At 41.8% G+C, this 18,771-nt stretch overlaps 1 protein-coding gene across 3 annotated transcripts in view; it reads right to left on the bottom strand.

Moving 5' to 3' along the window:
• LYST (lysosomal trafficking regulator) overlaps window positions 1-18,771 on the bottom strand; it is a 722,897-nt gene that overhangs the window by 237,735 nt on the left and 466,391 nt on the right. For all 3 annotated transcript variants that reach the window (XM_073560091.1, XM_073560092.1, XM_073560093.1), the window contains exon 33: window positions 8,484-8,672. In XM_073560091.1, the coding sequence (XP_073416192.1) occupies window positions 8,484-8,672 (189 nt within the window). The remainder of the gene's footprint in view (window positions 1-8,483; window positions 8,673-18,771) is intronic.

The following is an 18,771-nucleotide window of genomic DNA, read 5'->3' as shown; positions in this document are numbered from 1 at the left end:
AAAGAGTAGATTAGTTCAAAAAAGGGGGCACATCTAGATAAGTTCCTTGGGGGTCTAGTTTCCAAAAAGGGGGCACTTGTTGGGCATTGCCACTGTTTAGGCACATCTACATAAGTTCCTTTGAGGTCTAGTTTCCAAAAAGGGGCACTTGTTGGGCATTGCCACTGTTTAGGCACATCTAGATAAGTTCATTGTGGGTTTAGTTTCCAAAAAGGGGGCACTTGTGTTTTTTTTTAGTGTTTAGGCACATCAGGGGCTCTGCAAACGGAACATGACGCCCGCAGACCATTCCATCAAAGTCTGCATTCCAAAACGTGTGACCAAACAGTATTTTTTCCCACAAATGGGGTATCAGCATACTCAGGACAAATTGGACAACAACTTTTGGGGTCCAATTTCTCCTGTTACCCTTGGTAAAATTAAAAATAGGGGACTAAAAGATCATTTTTTGGGGAAAAAAATAGGATTTTTTATTTTCACGGCCGGGCATTATAAACTTTACTCAAACACTTGGGGGTTCAAAGTTCTCATCACACATCTAGATAAGTTCCTTGGGGGGTCTAGTTTCCAAAATCGGGTCACTTGTGGGGGGTTTCTACTGTTTAGGCACATCAGGGGCTCTGTAAACGGAACATGACATCCATAGGCCATTCCATCAAAGTCTGCATTCCAAAACATCACTACTGCCCTTCCGAGCTCTGCCGTGCGCTCAAACAGTGCCCTCCCCTACATGTGGGGTTCATGCAGTCAGAACAAATTGGACAACAACTTTTGGGGTCCAATTTCTCCTGTTACCCTTGGGAAAAAAAATTTTTATTTTATTTTTATGCTGGGCCTTGTAAACTTCTGTTAAAAGAGAAATACCGGTATTTTTCGCTTTATAAGACGCACCCCCAAATTTGATGAAGAAAAACAGAAAAAATGTTAAATGGAGGTGTGTCTTATCATGCCAATGTCAGTCTTTCAAATCGTATACCGTATATGTCCCTCATCCTGGTATATCTATATAACCCCAATCCTGGTGTATTGCCCCCTTGTGCTGGCACATAACCCCCCATCCCATGCTGGCATTCACATGGCCCCCCTCTCTCTATATGCCCCCTGCTGGCATGTACATGGCCCCGTCTCTATATGCCTCCTGGTACGGACATGGCCCCCCGTAGCTATATTCCCCCTGCCCGCACACATTGTCCCCCCATCCCTATTTTCCCCCCTGCTGGCACACATTGTCCCCCCGTCTCTATATTCCCCCCTGCTGGCACACACGGCCCCTCATTCATATATTTCCCCCTGCTGGCACACATTGTCCCCCCCGTCCCTATATTCCTTCTGCTGTCACACATGGCCCCCATTCCTATATTTCCCCCCTGCTGGCAAGCACATGATAAAATAATAAACAGTTAACTCACCTTCTGATGATGGCTCCTGCTCCTAGCTCGGCCCATGGCTTTCCTGTGTCTGCTGACATCCTCCTCCTGCAGGGCGCACGCAGTTGCTGCTCATTCAGGCAGGTCATTGTAGCTACAGGACCTTCCATGATGTGACCAATAGGACCTGCGCTCACGTGACTCGCAGTGCACAAAGGGAGTCACGTGACTGCAGGTCCTATTGGTCACATCATGGAAGGTCCTGAAGCGATGAACTGCCTGAATGAGCAGCTGCTGCCGCGCGCCCTGCAGGAGGAGGATGTCAGCAGACACAGGAAAGCTACAGGGGGACTGGGAGCAGAAGCCATCATCGGCAGGTGACTATAGTGACGGGGCGCGGGGGGGGAGTACAGACACATGTAATATGCACTGCTCCCCTGTCTACCAACTCGGCGTGGCTTCAGCACTGAGGTGATGGACAGCGGGTTCAGTGAATATTACATGAGCCTAATTACATGAGCCCGCAGCCAGCCCACACCTGCCCCCTGACACTATGCCAGCGCCGCCCCCCACTCTATAGCACAGCAGCACACAGATTCGCATTATAAGACGCAACCCCCACTTTCCCCAAAAATTTGGGGGGACAAAAGTGCATCTTATAATCCGAAAAACACGATAGTTGCCAAAGGCAACAAGATATGTACTAGTCCACAAAGTGATTATATGAATCATACAAAATTTTATTGTTTAAAATTTCATACAAAAGAAAGTATCTAAATCGGCACAAGGAATGACAAGGGGGAATGATGGAAAATTTGTGCAAGGATGCTACTGTACAAGGAAAAGACCGCACAAAACCCCTGGGCCCCAGTCAGAGAAGCAATATAATTAGTACCACAATGGTACAATTTAGTGGAACAATAGTGGTATTGAGCCAATATACCAGGAACAAAACAAATAAGGTACATATCCTAGCCACATGTGTGATCAAAATATAGATGACGAAGGCATAGGCCGAAACGCTCGTTGGGGTGGGTGTGCACATCTCCCCGGATCACACAGTGAAACCTGAGCCTGTCATCTTGTCCAGGTAATGCATCTATATGCATGTGTGTACATTGGTGGAGTATATTGCTTGTAAACTTCTGTGAAGCATTTGAGGGTTGAAAGTACTCACCATACAGCTAGATAAGTTCCTTGGGGGGTCTAGTTTCCAAAATAGGGTCACTTCTGGGGGGTTTCCACTGTTTAGGCACATCAGGGGCTCTCCAAACGCAACATGGTGTCCGATCTCAATTCCAGCCAAACGGCGCTCCTTCCCTTCTGAGTACTGCCCTGCGACAAAACAGTAGTTCCCCCCACATATGGGGTATCGGCGAACTCAGGACAAATAGGACAACAAATTTTGGGGTTCAATTTCTTCTATTACCCTTGGCAAAATAAAAAAAAATTGGGGACTAAAAGATCATGTCTGTGGAAAAAATATTATTTTTCATTTTCACAGCTCTACGTTATAAACTTGTGTGAAGCACTTGGGGGTTTAAAGTTCTCACCACACATCTAGATAAGTTCCTTGGGGGGGGTCTAGTTTCCAAAATGTGGTCACTTGTGGGGGGTTTCCATTGTGTAGGCACATCAGGGGCTCTCCAAACGCGACATGTGTCTGGATCTCAATTCCAGCCAATTTTGGGTTGAAAAAGTCAAACGGCGCAACTTTCCTACCGGGCCCTGCTGTGCGCCCAAACAGTGGTTTTCCCCCACTTATCATAGAATCATAGAATGGAAGGGACCTCCTGGGCCATCTGGTCCAACCCCCTGCTCAAAGCAGGATTTGCTAAATAATCCCAGACAGATATCTGTCCAGCCTCTGTTTGAAGACTTCCATTGAAGTAGACCTCACCACTTCTCGTGGCAGCCTGTTCCACTCATTGATCACTCAATAATAATGATAACTGTCAAAAAGTTTTTTTCTAATATCTAATCTGTGTCTCCTCCCATTCAGTTTCATCCCATTGCTTCTAGTCTTTCCTTGTGCAAATGAGAATAAAGATGATCCTTCTACAATGTGACAGCCTTTGAGATATTTGTAGACAGCTATTAAGTCTCCTCTCAGTCTTCTCTTTTGCAAGCTAAACATTCCCAAATCATGCAACCTTTCCTCATAAGACAGGGTTTGCAGACCGGTCACCATTCTGGTCGCTCTTTTCTGAACTTGCTCCAGTTTGTTGATGTCTTTTTTAAAATGTGGCACCCAAAACTGGACACAGTATTCCAGATGAGGTCTGACCAAAGAGGAGTAGAGGGCAATAATGACTTCATGTGATCTAGACTGTATGCTTCTGTTAATACATCCTAGAATTGCATTTGCCTTTTTTGCTGCTGCATCACACTGTTGACTCATATTCAGTCTGTGATCTATTAGTATACCCAAGTCTTTTTCACATGTGCTGTCGCTTAGTCCTATTCCTCCCATTATGTATATGCTTTTTTCATTTTTATTGGAGAGAATATAGGAGAATTTGAACAACAGCTTTATCTTTTTTTTACCCTTGTGAAGATAAAAAAATTGTTGCTAAAAGATCATTTTTATGACTAAAAAGGTAAATGTTCATTTTTTCCTTCCACGTTGCTTCTGCTCCTGCTCCTGTGAAACAGCTGAAAGGTTAATAAACTTCTTGAATATGGTTTTGATCAGTTTGAGGGGTGCAGTTTTTAGAATGGTGTCACTTGGGTAAGTCACTTTTCTGCCATATAGACCCCTCAAAATGACTTCAAATGTGAGGTGGTCCCAAAAAAAATGGTTTTGTAAATTTTGTTGTAAAAATGCGAAATCGCTGGCCAACTTTTAACCCTTATAACTTCCTAACAATAAACAATTTTGTTTCCAAAAGTAAAGTAAACATGTAAAGTAGACATGTGGGAAATATTTATTAACTATTTTGTGTGACATATTTCTCTGTTTTAAGAGCATCAAAATTCAAAATTTGAAAATTGCAAAATTTTACAATTTTCACCATATTTCCGTGTTTTTGCATAAATAAACGGAAGTCATAGCAAAGAAATTTTACCACTACCATGAAGTACAATATGTCACGAAAAAACAATCCCAGAATCGCCAAGATCCATTGAAACGTTTCAGAGTTATTACCTCACAAAGGGACAGTGGTCAGAATTGTAAAAATTGGCCCAGTCGTTAACGTGCAAACCACCCTTGTGGGTAAAGGGGTTAAATCTGTAGCCATACTACTACATGGATGTCTATGCGATGTGCATTATATTTTATGAGTAATTATGGGATGTGCATTATACTACTACATATATATCTATGGGATGTGCATTTTACTTTATTAGTGACTATGGGATGTGCATTATACTACTACTTGGATGTTTATGGGATGTGCATTATACTACTACATGGATGTCTATGGGATGTGTAGTGTACTTTATTGGTGACTGTAACATGTGCATTATACTACTACATGGATGTCTATGGGATGTGCATTATACTTTATTGGTGACTATGGGATGTGCATTATATTACTACATGGATGTCTATGGGATGTGCGTTAAACTTTATGGGTGACTATGGGATGCGTATTAAACTTTATGGGTGACTATGGGCTGTGCATTATACTTTATGGATGACTATGGGCTGTGCATTATATTTTATGGATGACTATGGGCTGTGCAGTATACTTTATAGATGACCATGGACTCTGCATTATACTTTATGGATCATTATGAGGTGCATTATACTTTATAGATGACTATGGGATGTGCAGTATACTTAATGGATAACTATGAGGTGCATTATACTTTATGGATAACTATCAGATGAGCATTATACTGCTACATGGATGTCAATGGGATGTGCATTATACTTTAGTAGTGACTATGGGCTGTGCATTATACATTATGGATGACTATGGGCTGTGCATTATACTTTATGGATCACTATGAGGTGCATTATACTTTATGGATGACTATGGGCTGAGCATTATACTTTATGGATGACTATGGGATGTGCAGTATACTTTATGGAAAACTATGAGGTGCATTATACTTGTTGGATGACTATTGGATGAGCATTATACTGCTACATGGATGTCAATGGGATGTGCATTATACTTTATTAGTGATGTAGAACCCTCCCGGGCCCCATAGGATCTGCATTATACTACTACATGGATGTCTATGGGATGTTCATTAAATTCTATGGGTGACTATCGGATGTGTATTATACTTTATGCATGACTATGGGCTGTGCATTACACTTTTTGGATGACTATGAACTGTATATTATACTTTATGGATGACTATGGGTTGTGCATTATATTTTATGGGTGACTATTGACTGCATTATACTTTAAGGATGACAGTGGACTGTGCATTATGCTGTACGGAGGACTATGGGGTGTGCATTATACTATAGGGAGGACTATGGGCTGTGCGTTATACTATATGGGGGACTATGGGAAGTGCATTATACTTCTGTTATGGATACGCCCCTGGTGAGTATAATGGTTTACTTTTCTTCTATACATTAAAGAACAGCGGCAGAACAGGGGACATATACCAGGATGGGGGATATATATACCAGAATAAAGCCCAGGATAAGGGACATATACCAGGATGGAGGGTGCATATAATGACAGATTTTTTTTAATTCACCTCTGCATAAATTCAACAAAATGGCAACCGCTGGCTACTATTTTACTAAATCGCAAAAGGACTTCAAAATGCTATTTAAAAAAAAAAAGTAAATAAAATTACCTAACAGCTCATTTAACCAGTCGCTCCACTCTGGAATCCCTGGGCCTCTGACATTGGGTCTGGATTTCTGTCTTTAATGGGGCCTGGGAGGGTTCTACATCAGCGTGTAAAAGATCCCAGTGTCATGACGTCACAGCACATGTCATGACTCGCAAGTGCATGCACAGAATCCTCCCAAACACTATTACAGTCGGACATCCTGACCCAGCGTGAGATATCCGGGATTTCAGCAAGCGCTGTGATGATCAGAAGATATGTCAAGAACCAAACAGGTGACAGTAAGGAGAAGAAGGGCCACAGAGAGGTGAGCGGTGTCTATAAAAATATTCATGCTAGTGTGTAAGTAGCTGTATATGCATACATGATGCAGACCCAGAAACTTTTAATTTAGCTCTAGCTGCTGTTGTGCAGCGGGGTTCGTGCAGTGTGACAGACAGGCAGTGACCCACGAAAATTCAGACCAAAGTCTCTTAATAGTCAGCGTACTCACAAAACAGAAAGTAAATAGGATCCCCTGGATCACAGCTGGGAAACAAGATAGTCTGTTACCGGAACCGTTACTGTGGGCGACTGCATCGCCGTGTACGCTGAGGAGTGCCAAGCCTTTTGGCTCCGCTTGGCTCTGTGTTGTTTCACGTAGGCTAAAGCTAAGGCAGAGCCTTCTGCTCTCCAGGTTTGCAAAACAAGACTGACGCACCCAATCCTCTGCTGCAGAGGTTTTTACAAAGAACCTGTGGCCATAGGCCACATGGAAAACCTAGGCCTGGGGGAGTAAACGGACTGCCCCACTATGATGCTGTAGTCCATTTAAAAAATAAAAGCCCAGAGCAGGTTTTCTTAAATCTGCCTTGGACAGATAGCTTGCCCAAAGACCAACACACTTTTATTTTGCATTACAATCACAGCTATGTCTGTGACTGCAATGCACTCCCGGGGACTCAATATGCTACTGTGTGCATCCTGGGGGACACATAGCACATAGCGACCCTAGCATATGATACCTGTCGCTGCCTCACACTGCCCATATCATACTGTGCTGATGCATCATGTATTGATAGTAGAGAATAGAAGAAAAAGAAGCAGAGTGAAATCTGAAATTCAATATTGAGTCTGAAGAGAAGAAATCAGGGTTTTGATATGCATGGAAATAAGTAGAACCAGGAAATACATCACTAAGTTTTTTCAAACATCTTTATTTAGCTCACAAAAAGCATTCATTTCTGTACAAAAAAAAATGCAAAAATGCGAGTTTTTTTCAGCAGCATTTTTGCTGCCAAGAGATGCAGAAACCTTGCAGAAATTTCTGCAAGCAAATATTCAACGTGCGCACATACCCTTAGTTTGCATGAAAATAAGACAGTTTGTAATTGACCTGTTTTTTTCTCTATCTGCTATCATTCTGCTGCTGCAAGAGCTTTTATCTTACATAGTTTACAGCTTGTTGCCTTGAAAATCGATCACTAGAGCCTTGCCAAATATGAGCAGTAGCTATATTCCAGGCTGGGAACTTAATTTTTGTGCTACCAGACACTTCTCTCAATCCCATTGCTTTCTACACAACAGTTAGCTGATCACCTGCCACCCGCACCCTCTCAAATTCTGACCTTTTATCAGTCCTGCAAAATCATCAGTTTCAGCATTTTCCAGAGCAGTTTTCGGAATCAACACTTCTTGTTCCAAGACTCTTCTCTCCATTTGCAAAAAACAGTGTAGACTTTAGAACAAGTGCAGTGACAGACCCATTCATTCCTAGTATCACTAGCTTAGGAAAAGGAAACTGTCACTCAAGAAGTTCCCACAACTAAGCAATAAGAAAGTGACAAACCTGGAGAGATGTGAATGGCTCAGGACACAACTGTTTACCTCAGATGTGATATTACTTTAGAGCAGGAAGATTATATTCATGTATACTATAGTGTTGGTTAGGAACAAGGAATGGTTTGAGTCAAGGGCTCACTAGTAGATCTGCTGGTTCCTGGAAGAGCCAGTCTAGTCCTGTGTGGGTGTAAGCTGATTTCAGCTTCTGTATTCCTCAGTAAAGCAAAAGATCCTCGAGTAACACAGCCCACACAAGTAAACACTATGACCTGGCTGTGCACATGTTATGTAAATGTTATTTTTGACAAATACATCTAAGGTTTTAAATTATAATGCCAAGATTGTATTAATCTCAGGTACCGGCCACTGCAGGGGGAAGTGAGCTGTAATATACAAGCTGACAACTGCTGACAATGATTTGCTACAGCTTCAGTACCCATGGCAGTCCTTTACTATTGTGCTGTTAGCACATCCTGATAGTAACATAAAAGAAAGTATTCTAACCAGGTATTAGCAATTACTTACCTGTCATGAGTCATTTGCTGGACAAGTTCTTGCCAATGTCGACTTGCACTCAAATCAACCTTGTACATATTGCGAATGTGTTGTATAACATTCTTTCTCTCCATTCCCTGAGACAAACACACACTCTGAGTTATTTCACCAGCTATTTTGGAAATCTCTTTCAATTTTGATTCTAGACGTTGGAAAAGTCTGTGAAGCAGGATGAAAATAAAAGAGTTAATATAATGAAAATGCCATTAACTCTTTCACAAAAAAAAGTGTATTGTCAGTACGTTTGACTGACAGGTGCTCCTTCAATAGGCGCTCCTGGTCAGTAACAATGTAGTCACATGCCAGGATTTGTTGAAAAATAGCAGAAACACATGTCGCATTTTGCCTCAATTTTAGTTAAACTTATAACCTGTGATCACATATCTCCTCTGGAGTATTGCGAATAAGAGAGGAAGGAGGCTGGCTTATCACCTGGAGACCACCAACTGGCTCATCTGTACATCTGCAGCCCATATAACACACATGCCAGCGGACTACCGAGTTAGATATATATTTATGACGTGTAGTGATAGTTTAAAATGATCCCTGCATTTGTAGAAGTATTTGTGTAAAGCATTCCTGCTTGTGAAGAAGTATGTGTATAAAGCTGATGTGTGCAGCCCTATATGAAGGAGATCCTTAAACTTGTCATGTAGCATTGGAGCTCACTATTAGGACCCGAAGATATTCATTTTCCCTCATCTTCTTAGAGCAAAAGGAAAATCTGAGTGTGGCTCAAAGGGATATAGAATTGTTCACTAATATTTTTTAGAAAAACTTTCATATCTACAATAAGATACACTCCAATAATCCCTTTGCCCTAAAATTATTTGGGAAAAATGGATGTTATAAATGTGATGCAAAAAGGAAACCTACTTTGGAGATCCCACAGAAGGTGGATGCAATGCGTGCCATTTCCTAGAAAAAGAATTTGCATATAGTTGTTTAGATACAGTTAGGTCCATATATATTTGGACAGAGACAACATTTTTCTAATTTTGGTTCTAGACATTACCACAATGAATTTTAAACAAAACAATTCAGATGCAGTTGAAGTTCAGACTTTCAGCTTTCATTTGAGGGTATCCACATTAAAATTGGATGAAGGGTTTAGGAGTTTCAGCTCTTTAACATGTGCCACCCTGTTTTTAAAGGGACATAAAATAATTGTAAATAAAATGTTCATTTCTAGTACTTGGTTGAAAACCCTTTGTTGGCAATGAATGCCTGAAGTCTTGAACTCATGGACATCACCAGACGCTGTGTTTCCTCCTTTTTGATGCTCTGCCAGGCCTTCACTGTGGTGGTTTTCAGTTGCTGTTTGCTTGTGGGCCTTTCTGTCTGAAGTTTAGTCTTTAACAAGTGAAATGCATGCTCAGTTGGGTTGAGATCAGGTGACGGACTTGGCCGTTCAAGAATATTCCACTTCTTTGCTTTAATAAACTTCTGGGTTGCTTTGGCTTTATGTTTTGGGTCATTGTCCATCTGTAGTATGAAACGACGACCAGTTTGGCTGGATCTGAGCACACAATATAGCTCTGAATACCTCAGAATTCATTCGGCTGCTTCTGTCCTGTGTCACATCATCAATAAACACTAGTGACGCAGTGCCACTGGCAGCCATGCATGTCCAAGCCATCACACTGCCTCCGCCGTGTTTTACAGATGATGTGGTATGCTTTGGATCCTGAGCTGTACCACGCCTTCGCCATACTTTTCTCTTTCCATCATTCTGGTAGAGGTTGATCTTGGTTTCATCTGTCCAAAGAACGTTCTTCCAGAACTGTGTTGGCTTTTTTAGATGTTTTTTAGCAAAGTCCAGTCTAGCCTTTTTATTCTTGATGCTTATGAGTGGCTTGCACCGTGCAGTGAACCCTCTGTATTTACTTTCATGCAGTCTTCTCTTTATGGTAGATTTGGATATTGATCTGCGATCATCCACCACTGTTGTCTTCCGTGGTCGCCCAGGTCTTTTTGCATTGATGAGTTCACCAGTGCTTGCTTTCTTTCTCAGGATGTACCAAACTGTAGATTTTGCCACTCCTAATGTTGTAGCAATTTCTCAGATGGGTTTTTTCTGTTTTTGCAGCTTAAGGATGGCTTGTTTCACCTGCATGGAGAGCTCCTTTGACCGGATGTTTCCTTCACAGCAAAACCTTCCAAATGCAAGCACCACACCTCAAATCAACTCCAGGCCTTTTATCTGCTTAATTGAGAATGACATAACGAAGGGATTGCCCACACCTGTCAATGAAATAGCCTTGGAGTCAATTGTCCAATTTGTTTTGGTCCCTTTAAAAACAGGGTGGCACATGTTAAGGAGCTGAAACTCCTAAACCCTTCATCCAATTTTAATGTGGATACCCTCAAATGAAGCTGAAAGTCTGAACTTCAACTGCATCTGAATTGTTTTGTTTAAAATTCATTGTGGTAATGTCTAGAAGCAAAATTAGAAAAATGTTGTCTCTGTCCAAATATATTTGGACCTAACTGTATGTAGATAAATGGAATGCATGTGCATAGTGACAGTACAGCCCTAATGTAAAGGTAAAACCAAAGTGGCTCAGTGGTTAGCACTGTTACTTTGCATCGCTGGTCCCAAGGTTCAAATGTTAATATGTTCTCCCCATGTTTGTAAGCATTCAAATAAAGCAGGTAAAAGTAAATAATCAATTACCCCTCCTCTGTCAACTTTAGAAGTGTTAATCCAAAATATTTCCCTCTCCTGGTTCAAAAATGGTATTCATCCAATTACTGATCTTGTATTAAACAAGGTACCCAGCTTGCTTCCAAACTCTCAAAGATCACTATCAGATACCCAGACAAAATTTTTACATACAATTGCATATAACACATTGATGACCTAAGGCTAGGCCCATCAAAGTAAAAGTAGTGAACAACCCTTTAATGTCACCCATTATCTGCACAACTAAATTGAAAAAAAAACTATTTTTCTTTTTCTACCGGGAAAGATATCAAAGACCGAAACTAATATGGTAGTACATATGTATGCAATCCCTTAAACTAATACATTGCTGAAGTACCCTTTGAATTTATGACAGTATACAGTATTTTTGGGTAGGATTATGTCAGCACAACATATCTAGAATTGTCAATCTTTGCCCACTCTACCTTGAAGTAACACTCCAAATCTGTCAGATCGCGATTCAGGTCTGGGCTATGACTGCGCCATTCCAAAACTTCAATATTTTTCTGGTAAAGCCATTCTTTTGTTGATTTGTGGGCACACTTAGCCTCAATGTCATGCTAAAAGGTGAAATTCCTCATAAGATTTTTATCAAGGCCATGCAGTACACAACCAGTACTTGGCAGAAAGTCTTGCAGCTTCTTTAATGTTGCTGTTGACCTCTTAGCAGACTCCTTGACCAGTTTTCTAATTGTCTTTTCATTAATTTTTGAGGGATGTACATGGCGCGCCCGCCAGGGCCGTGGGGACTCGGTACCTGGCCAGTTCTTAAGGGGATGTGTCACGGTAGCAGTGAACCGGTCCGTGGCCATGGGCGTCCAACGAAAAAGGATGATTAAAGGGGAAATAAAGTTTATAAGAGATGGTTCGTGACGCAACCTGTGGTACTCGGCCAAGGATGGCCAATGCTGCTTAAAGAGACCGCTCGGCTGATGGTGATGCAGCTCTCTACAGGTAGAGCTTAGTCCCAGGGAAATTATATTGTTAAAGATGGTGATTATGGATGTAGTGCAGGGTGGATGGTGCAGTAAATAACTCTGAGGACACAGCAGGGTGCAGTTTCCACACTTTTACTCATGGTTTGTAGTGCAGGCCAGGGCACTAGTTACAGATGACAATGGAGGTCCGGGCAGTCTGAAAGCAACTTAGGATCCACTAAGCCAGATGGGTTTTGAGGCCTCCTTACTGCGCTGTTCTCTGAGGTCCTTGCTGCCTAAATCTATGCTGAGTCTTCTGTTTCTTATTGTTCTAAAATACTTGCCCATATGGCAGGCAGCTTAAGCCTATTGCAGGTGTTGCTCCTTTATGGCATCTCCAGGCTCTGGTCTGCTGCTGTGCCTTCGGGTATTGCTGGGCCATGAGACCTGCAATCCCCTGCTCTTCAGATTTAGCTGCTTGGACTGTTGTACCAGTCAGCCATGGACTCTGGCGTCCAGCATCTAGCGCTGTACTCTGGGGTGAGCTTGATCACAGCTCCACTTCCCAGGTTCTCTTTCACTTCTCTCTTCACTCAGACTCTGTCTCTCTCAGTCCCAGACAGACTGACTGACCCCACCTCCAGGCCAGAATTAATAGAGAAGTTCCCCTTGAAACTGGGTTTAGAGCTCCCCCTTCTGGTCTGGAGTCAGGAAAAGTGATGGATGTAAGTGTTATCTGGTCAGGAAACCACTCCTTGCTTCCAGGCATGTCATCACCCCCATATGAGGGAGGCAATGCCAATGTGGTAACCGGACTCCTGGAGTGCCACATACACTTCTAGGTAATGCCATTCTTGTGCCAATTTAAAGCCACTTTTGATGACTGTCTTCATAGTTTTCCAGTGTACTGTATATCTAATGATATGTTAGAATTTTTTTTTCTTACTCTTCTCCTGAATGATAAACTTTCAAAAATGAGATCCCTGTGATGTAAGATGCTGTTTACAGACTATGGTTTTTGTTGTAAAATACAACTAAAATAATGTCTGGCAAATCATACTAGAACAGCTAAATCAAATTATTTGATTTTTTTATTTTTATTTTCCGCCTAAAGTAATTTCAGTTGTTTTTTTTTTTTAATTATTTTTTTTAGTCATGTAAAACATTATAGCAAGAAGAATGGTTTAAGAACTTTTTTTTAATGTCAACCATAATCTGTACAAATAGGCAAACTAAAAAGATTGACTTGTTGGCAAGGGTGGCAAGATGGAAGACTTTTTTCTTTTTCTTAACAAAGAAATACATCCCCACCAGGCTATGTTTAGCCAAAACCTATATGATAATTCTGACCAAGTGATAAACTGATGCCTCCATGCTCTGCAAGTCACTGCAAATACTACTGGTTGCCCATCCACTACATAATCCAATATAAACTTTTCACTCTCACACACACAGCTCTCTCCACAGTTCTTCACCGCCCTACAGCTCCTCCCTCATCTCTGTCTACCACCATATCTTTTCCTCTTCATTTCACTAATGACTGAAGACTAACATCCTCTATAATCTGAACCTGACACTCCCGCCTCCAGGACTTCTCTCGTATTGCCCCAGAAAATCAGGCTAATTCCCAGTATCCACAGTTTGAAGCGAGCCCTAAAAACACATTTCTTTAGAATAGCCTCACCTATCTAATTAACTATTGGAGAAAAAAGTGGTTTCATTCCAGCTCCTTTATTAATCCAGTTTAAAATGATAATAGATGCTCCATATCATGAGCGAACAAGGGTGAAGCATTTTGATGGCAGTGGCAATCTTTATCATAGTTGGAACATAACCACTTTTTTCTCCATTTGTCTAAGACGCCTTCTCAGGAGAGAGTTCTGTGTGCCTACAGTGGCTGTCGGTGAGCTGGCTATTGCCTTTTATTAGCTATTCCCTGTTCTGTCTTCTACACACTCAGCAACACTCTGCATCTGCACTTGTACAGATACTGGCTGGTGACTAGTTCATGCAGCGTTATTGGAACGCTTCTGTTTATTACACCAATGGCTGGACCTTAAATGACAAGCACTTTATTTTTAACTTTTGTTGTACCTTATTTCATCAAGTAAGTCAAAAGCATGTGAGAAAAAGTGTTATGGTCACATGAGCCCAAGGTTGAACTTTTTGGCCATAATTCCAAAAGGTATGTTTGGCTCAAAGCCAACACTGTGTATCACCAAAATAACACAATACCCATAGTGAAGCATGGTGGAGACAGCATTATGCTTTTGTACTGTATTTCAGCAGCTGGCACTCTGGCTTTAGTCTAGGTAGAGAGAACTATGAACATTTCCAAATATCGATTTATTTTGCAATAAAATCTTAATCCCTCTGCGGAAAAGCTGAAGAGAAATTTCACCGGCCATAAGCATACCGCCAAATCAACAAAAGAATGTCTTTGTCAGAAGATGATCAAAGTTTTGTTGTCACTCACCCAGAGTCAATACCTGAATCCAATTGAAAGTCTGTGGGATGACCTGAAGAGGATTGTACACAGGACATGCCCTCGCAATCTTACAGATTTGGAGCACTACTGCAAGGAAAAGTGGACAAAGATTGGCAATTCTCGATGGGTCATGCCTATAGGCTTCAATCCAAAAAAAGACTGAATGCTTTCATAAATTCAAAGGCTACCTCAAAGTATTAATTCAAGGTTGTGCATATATATATATATATATATATATATATATATCCATATATATGAATATAAAAATTTTCAAAACTGCCGTCAGGTAATTTTTTAACACTTCAGATGCTTTTCAGAAATTAACGCAAAGCAGAATGACAGGAATGAAAACATTATATTTTTACCACTACAATGTTGCTAACTTCTGAACAGGCCACTATAGCTAGCAGACTCCAAGGCCATTTCTTCGCCATGGAACCATACAATCAAGATTTCAGGGTGCCAATGGTGGTGATGGCTGATGCAGGTATAAGAAGAGTTTGTGTCATCCACTTTTTCCTCCTCCCCTACCTCCTGCTGTTGAAATATGTGGAGTGATGTAAAACATCACAATGTTTGTATGTTTAATAATTTGCATTGCTCAAGAATTATGCTTGGCCCAGCCATAGGTAGTTGACAGGGATAGTTAAAGTTAATAGCTGAGACTCGCTCAGAGAGGAGGAGCCAAGTGAAGGAACTGAAGAGAGCTTCCAGGTAGAACGGGAGATAGTAATGAGCCGGCAATAGAAGCAGACTTCTAATCTGGCTAGTCAGCGAAACTGCATGCAGTGGGTGCTTGTCACAGTACTGTTGCAGGATATCCTGTGGCTAGGGGCTCCTTCCCTATCCGTAAAGATAGAGGCATACCAGCTAGCCCTGATCTCAGTAATTACTTCTGATGGTGAAGATGCAGGAGCCACGTTCCTTGCTGAGCTCCTAAATCAGCCCTGATCTGTCCCCTCCCAGGTAAGTGTGGTGTTGTAGTGTATAAGAATGCACAAACTGGACTAACAAGGGAAGATGTACAGGGATGAATGAAAATACCAATCATACAAATATGCACTCAAACAACAGAGTAGGACACCGAGAAGTTAAGAAAGGAAAAAACAAATAGGAGAGGATGGTGATGATATGCACACAGAGAAATCACCAAGCAACCATTTTCTGAAAAACACTTCAGGAGCTCTCAATTGAACACATTAACCCCTGCAATGCTAGCAGAAACTCTGTTTAATATGATGGTGAAATGATACTAATCAGTGCAAAAGTAAGTGAAATCAGACACCTCGGTGTTCTGGCCCCTCTCTGTCATGGTAAATTCGTGACAGTGCTTTTTTGGTAACAGTGAGATGACCAAGGCAGGTAGTAAGCGACAACGAGAAGGAAGTAAGTAGTGTCTAGAGTTGGCCCAGAGCAAAACAGAGAAAAGGAAGAAGTATAAAGGCCTAGGGCAGGAAGCCTAACGGGATGGTATGCAGTTGTCTGTCAATAGGGTGACCTGCCCAAGAAGGAAGGATAAGTGAGCGGATAAGTAAGTTGAAGAGGAAATGCCCCTGTGTGGTAGTCCAGAGAAGTGAATAAAGCGTAAAATTAAGTAGCGACGATACTGGCAGAGAAAACTCCCCTAAGGGGAGAAGTATGCATAACTGGACGTGAAAGTATAAAACTCATGCTTGCTGGACTATGGCGCCATTTTTGGGGACTAGAAGGCTCCTGGAATAGTGTGCTGGGCTGTGCTGAGGCAGAAGAGCTAAGGCTGGTTTCACATTAGCGTATCTGTGCACAGCGTATAATTCGCATAGATCTGCATGCATCACGCGTACATAAATCTAACATTGAGCTGGTACACATGCAGCATATAAATGCATGTTCACATGGCCAAAAAGCATACAAAACCTACAAAAGACAAAATGAAGAAAACCCTGCTGTAATTAAATAAGTAAAAAGCAAAAGTGCATTTAAATCATACAGAGTTCTTAGTAATACTGTATTTTATGCCATGTTTGATCAAATACAGTATTACTAAGATCTCGGTATGATTTAAATGCACTTTTGCTTTTTACTTAATTACAGCAGGGTTTTTTCATTTTGTCTTTTGTAGGTTTTGTATGCTTTTTGGCCATGTGAACATGCATTTATATGCTGCATGTGTGCCAACTCAAACCAAGCTCAATTTCTGTGTTTTTTCTTTGTATTTTTGCATTCTGTGCAAGCTGGGGTGTGGCCTCCCTCTCCTGAGCTGGAAATTGTATTTAAAGGCTTCCCCTAACTGGTGTCCAGTGGTTGGGACCCGGTCCTTGTCTGCCCTTATTCACACAGACGTCAACTTTGACAAATGATAAGGTTTTTAACCCCTTCCTGACATCCGACGTACTATCCCGTCCACGGTACCCGGGCCCGTATGACCGTGGACGGGATAGTACGTCTACCGCGATCAGCGGCGCCCACGTGGCGAGCGCCGCTGATCGCGGCCGGGTGTCAGCTGATTATCACAGCTGACACCCGGCACTATGTGTCAGGGGCGGTCACGGACCGCCCCCGACACGTTAACCCCTTGCACACCGCGATCAAACATGATCGCGGTGTACCGGGAGTTAAAGGGAAGCATCGGCAGGGAGGGGGCTCCCTCCGTGCTTCCCTGAGCCCCCCAAGGCAGCGCAATGTGCAGCGCTGCTGCGGGGGGCTCCTATCCTCCAGGCCCCCAAATCCAAGATGGCGACGGGGGCCTTCGGGGACCTGAGGAAGCTGGCTTCCTCAGTGCCTGCAAAGCGCAGGCAAGAGGAAGTCTGCTTCAATGCCTGTGACAGATTGCTGATCTGTCACAGTGATCTGTGATGTGACAGATCAGCGATCTGTCACAGGACAGTGATGTCCCACCTGGGACTATGTAATAAAGTAAAAAAAAAATTAAAAAAAAATGTAAAAATAAATTAAAAAAAATCGCCAAATAAATTAGTAAAAAAAAAAAAAAATATTCCCCAATAAATTCATTTTTTGAAAATAATAAAAAAAAAAAAAAATAAAAGTACACATATTAGGTATCGCCGCGTCCGTAATGACCCGCCCTATAAAACTGTCCCATTAGTTAACCCTTTTAGCGAACCCCTTAAAAAATAAAAATAAAAAACGAAGCAAAAAATAATGATTTATTATCATACCGCCAAACAAAAAGTGTAATATCGCGCGATCAAAAAGACGCATATAAATATCCATGGTACCGCTGAAAACGTCTCCTTGTCCCGCAAAAAACGAGCTGCCACACAGCATCATCAGCGAAAAAATAAAAAAGTTATAGCTCACAGAATAAAGCGATGCAAAAATAATTATTTTTTATATAAAATAGTTTTAATTGCATAAAACCGACAAAAACATAAAAAAACGACCTAAATGAGGTATCGCTGTAACCGTACTGACCCGAATAATAAAACCGCTTTATCAATTTTACCGCACGCGGAACGGTGTAAACGCACCCCCCCAAAAGAAATTCATGAAACGCTGGTTTTTGTTCATTCTGCGTCCCAAAAATAGGAATAAAAAGCGATCAAAAAATGTCACGTGCCCGAAAATGGTACCAATAAAAACGTCAACTCGTCCCGCAAAAAATAAGACCTCACATGACTCAGTGGGTCAAAATACAGAAAAATTATAGCTCTCAATATGTGGTGATGCAAAAACTATTTTACAATAAAAAGCGTCTTTTAGCGTGTGACAGCCGCCAAACATAAAAACCGCCATAAATAGTAAATCAAACCCCCCGTTATCACCTCCTTAGTTAGGGAAAAATAATAAAACTAAAAAAAAAAGTATCTATCTCCATTTTCCCGTTAGGGTAAGGCTGTGTGCACACGCTGCGGATTAGGTGCGGATTCATCCGCGCGGATTTTGTAAAATCCGCAGGTGAAACCGCAGGTCAAAAGACCTGCGGTTTTACCTGCAGATTGCTCTGCGGTTTTGTCCTGCGGTTTTTCATCTCCTCATTAGAGGAGATGGCAAACCGCAGGAGAATCCGCAGAAAGAATTGACATGTCAATTCTTTCTGCGGATTGAAAACCGCAGATAATCCGCGCGGAAAATTCCGCACCGTCTGCACTGCGGTTTTTGATTCCCATAGGGAATCATGGTACTGGGGTCCGCAGCAGCCAAAAC

This window comes from Dendrobates tinctorius, unplaced genomic scaffold, assembly GCF_039654945.1.
Source record: "Dendrobates tinctorius isolate UK_male_01 unplaced genomic scaffold, ASM3965494v1 ptg000293l, whole genome shotgun sequence".
NCBI lineage: Eukaryota > Metazoa > Chordata > Amphibia > Anura > Dendrobatidae > Dendrobates > Dendrobates tinctorius.
This window is presented reverse-complemented; position numbering and strand designations above follow the sequence as displayed.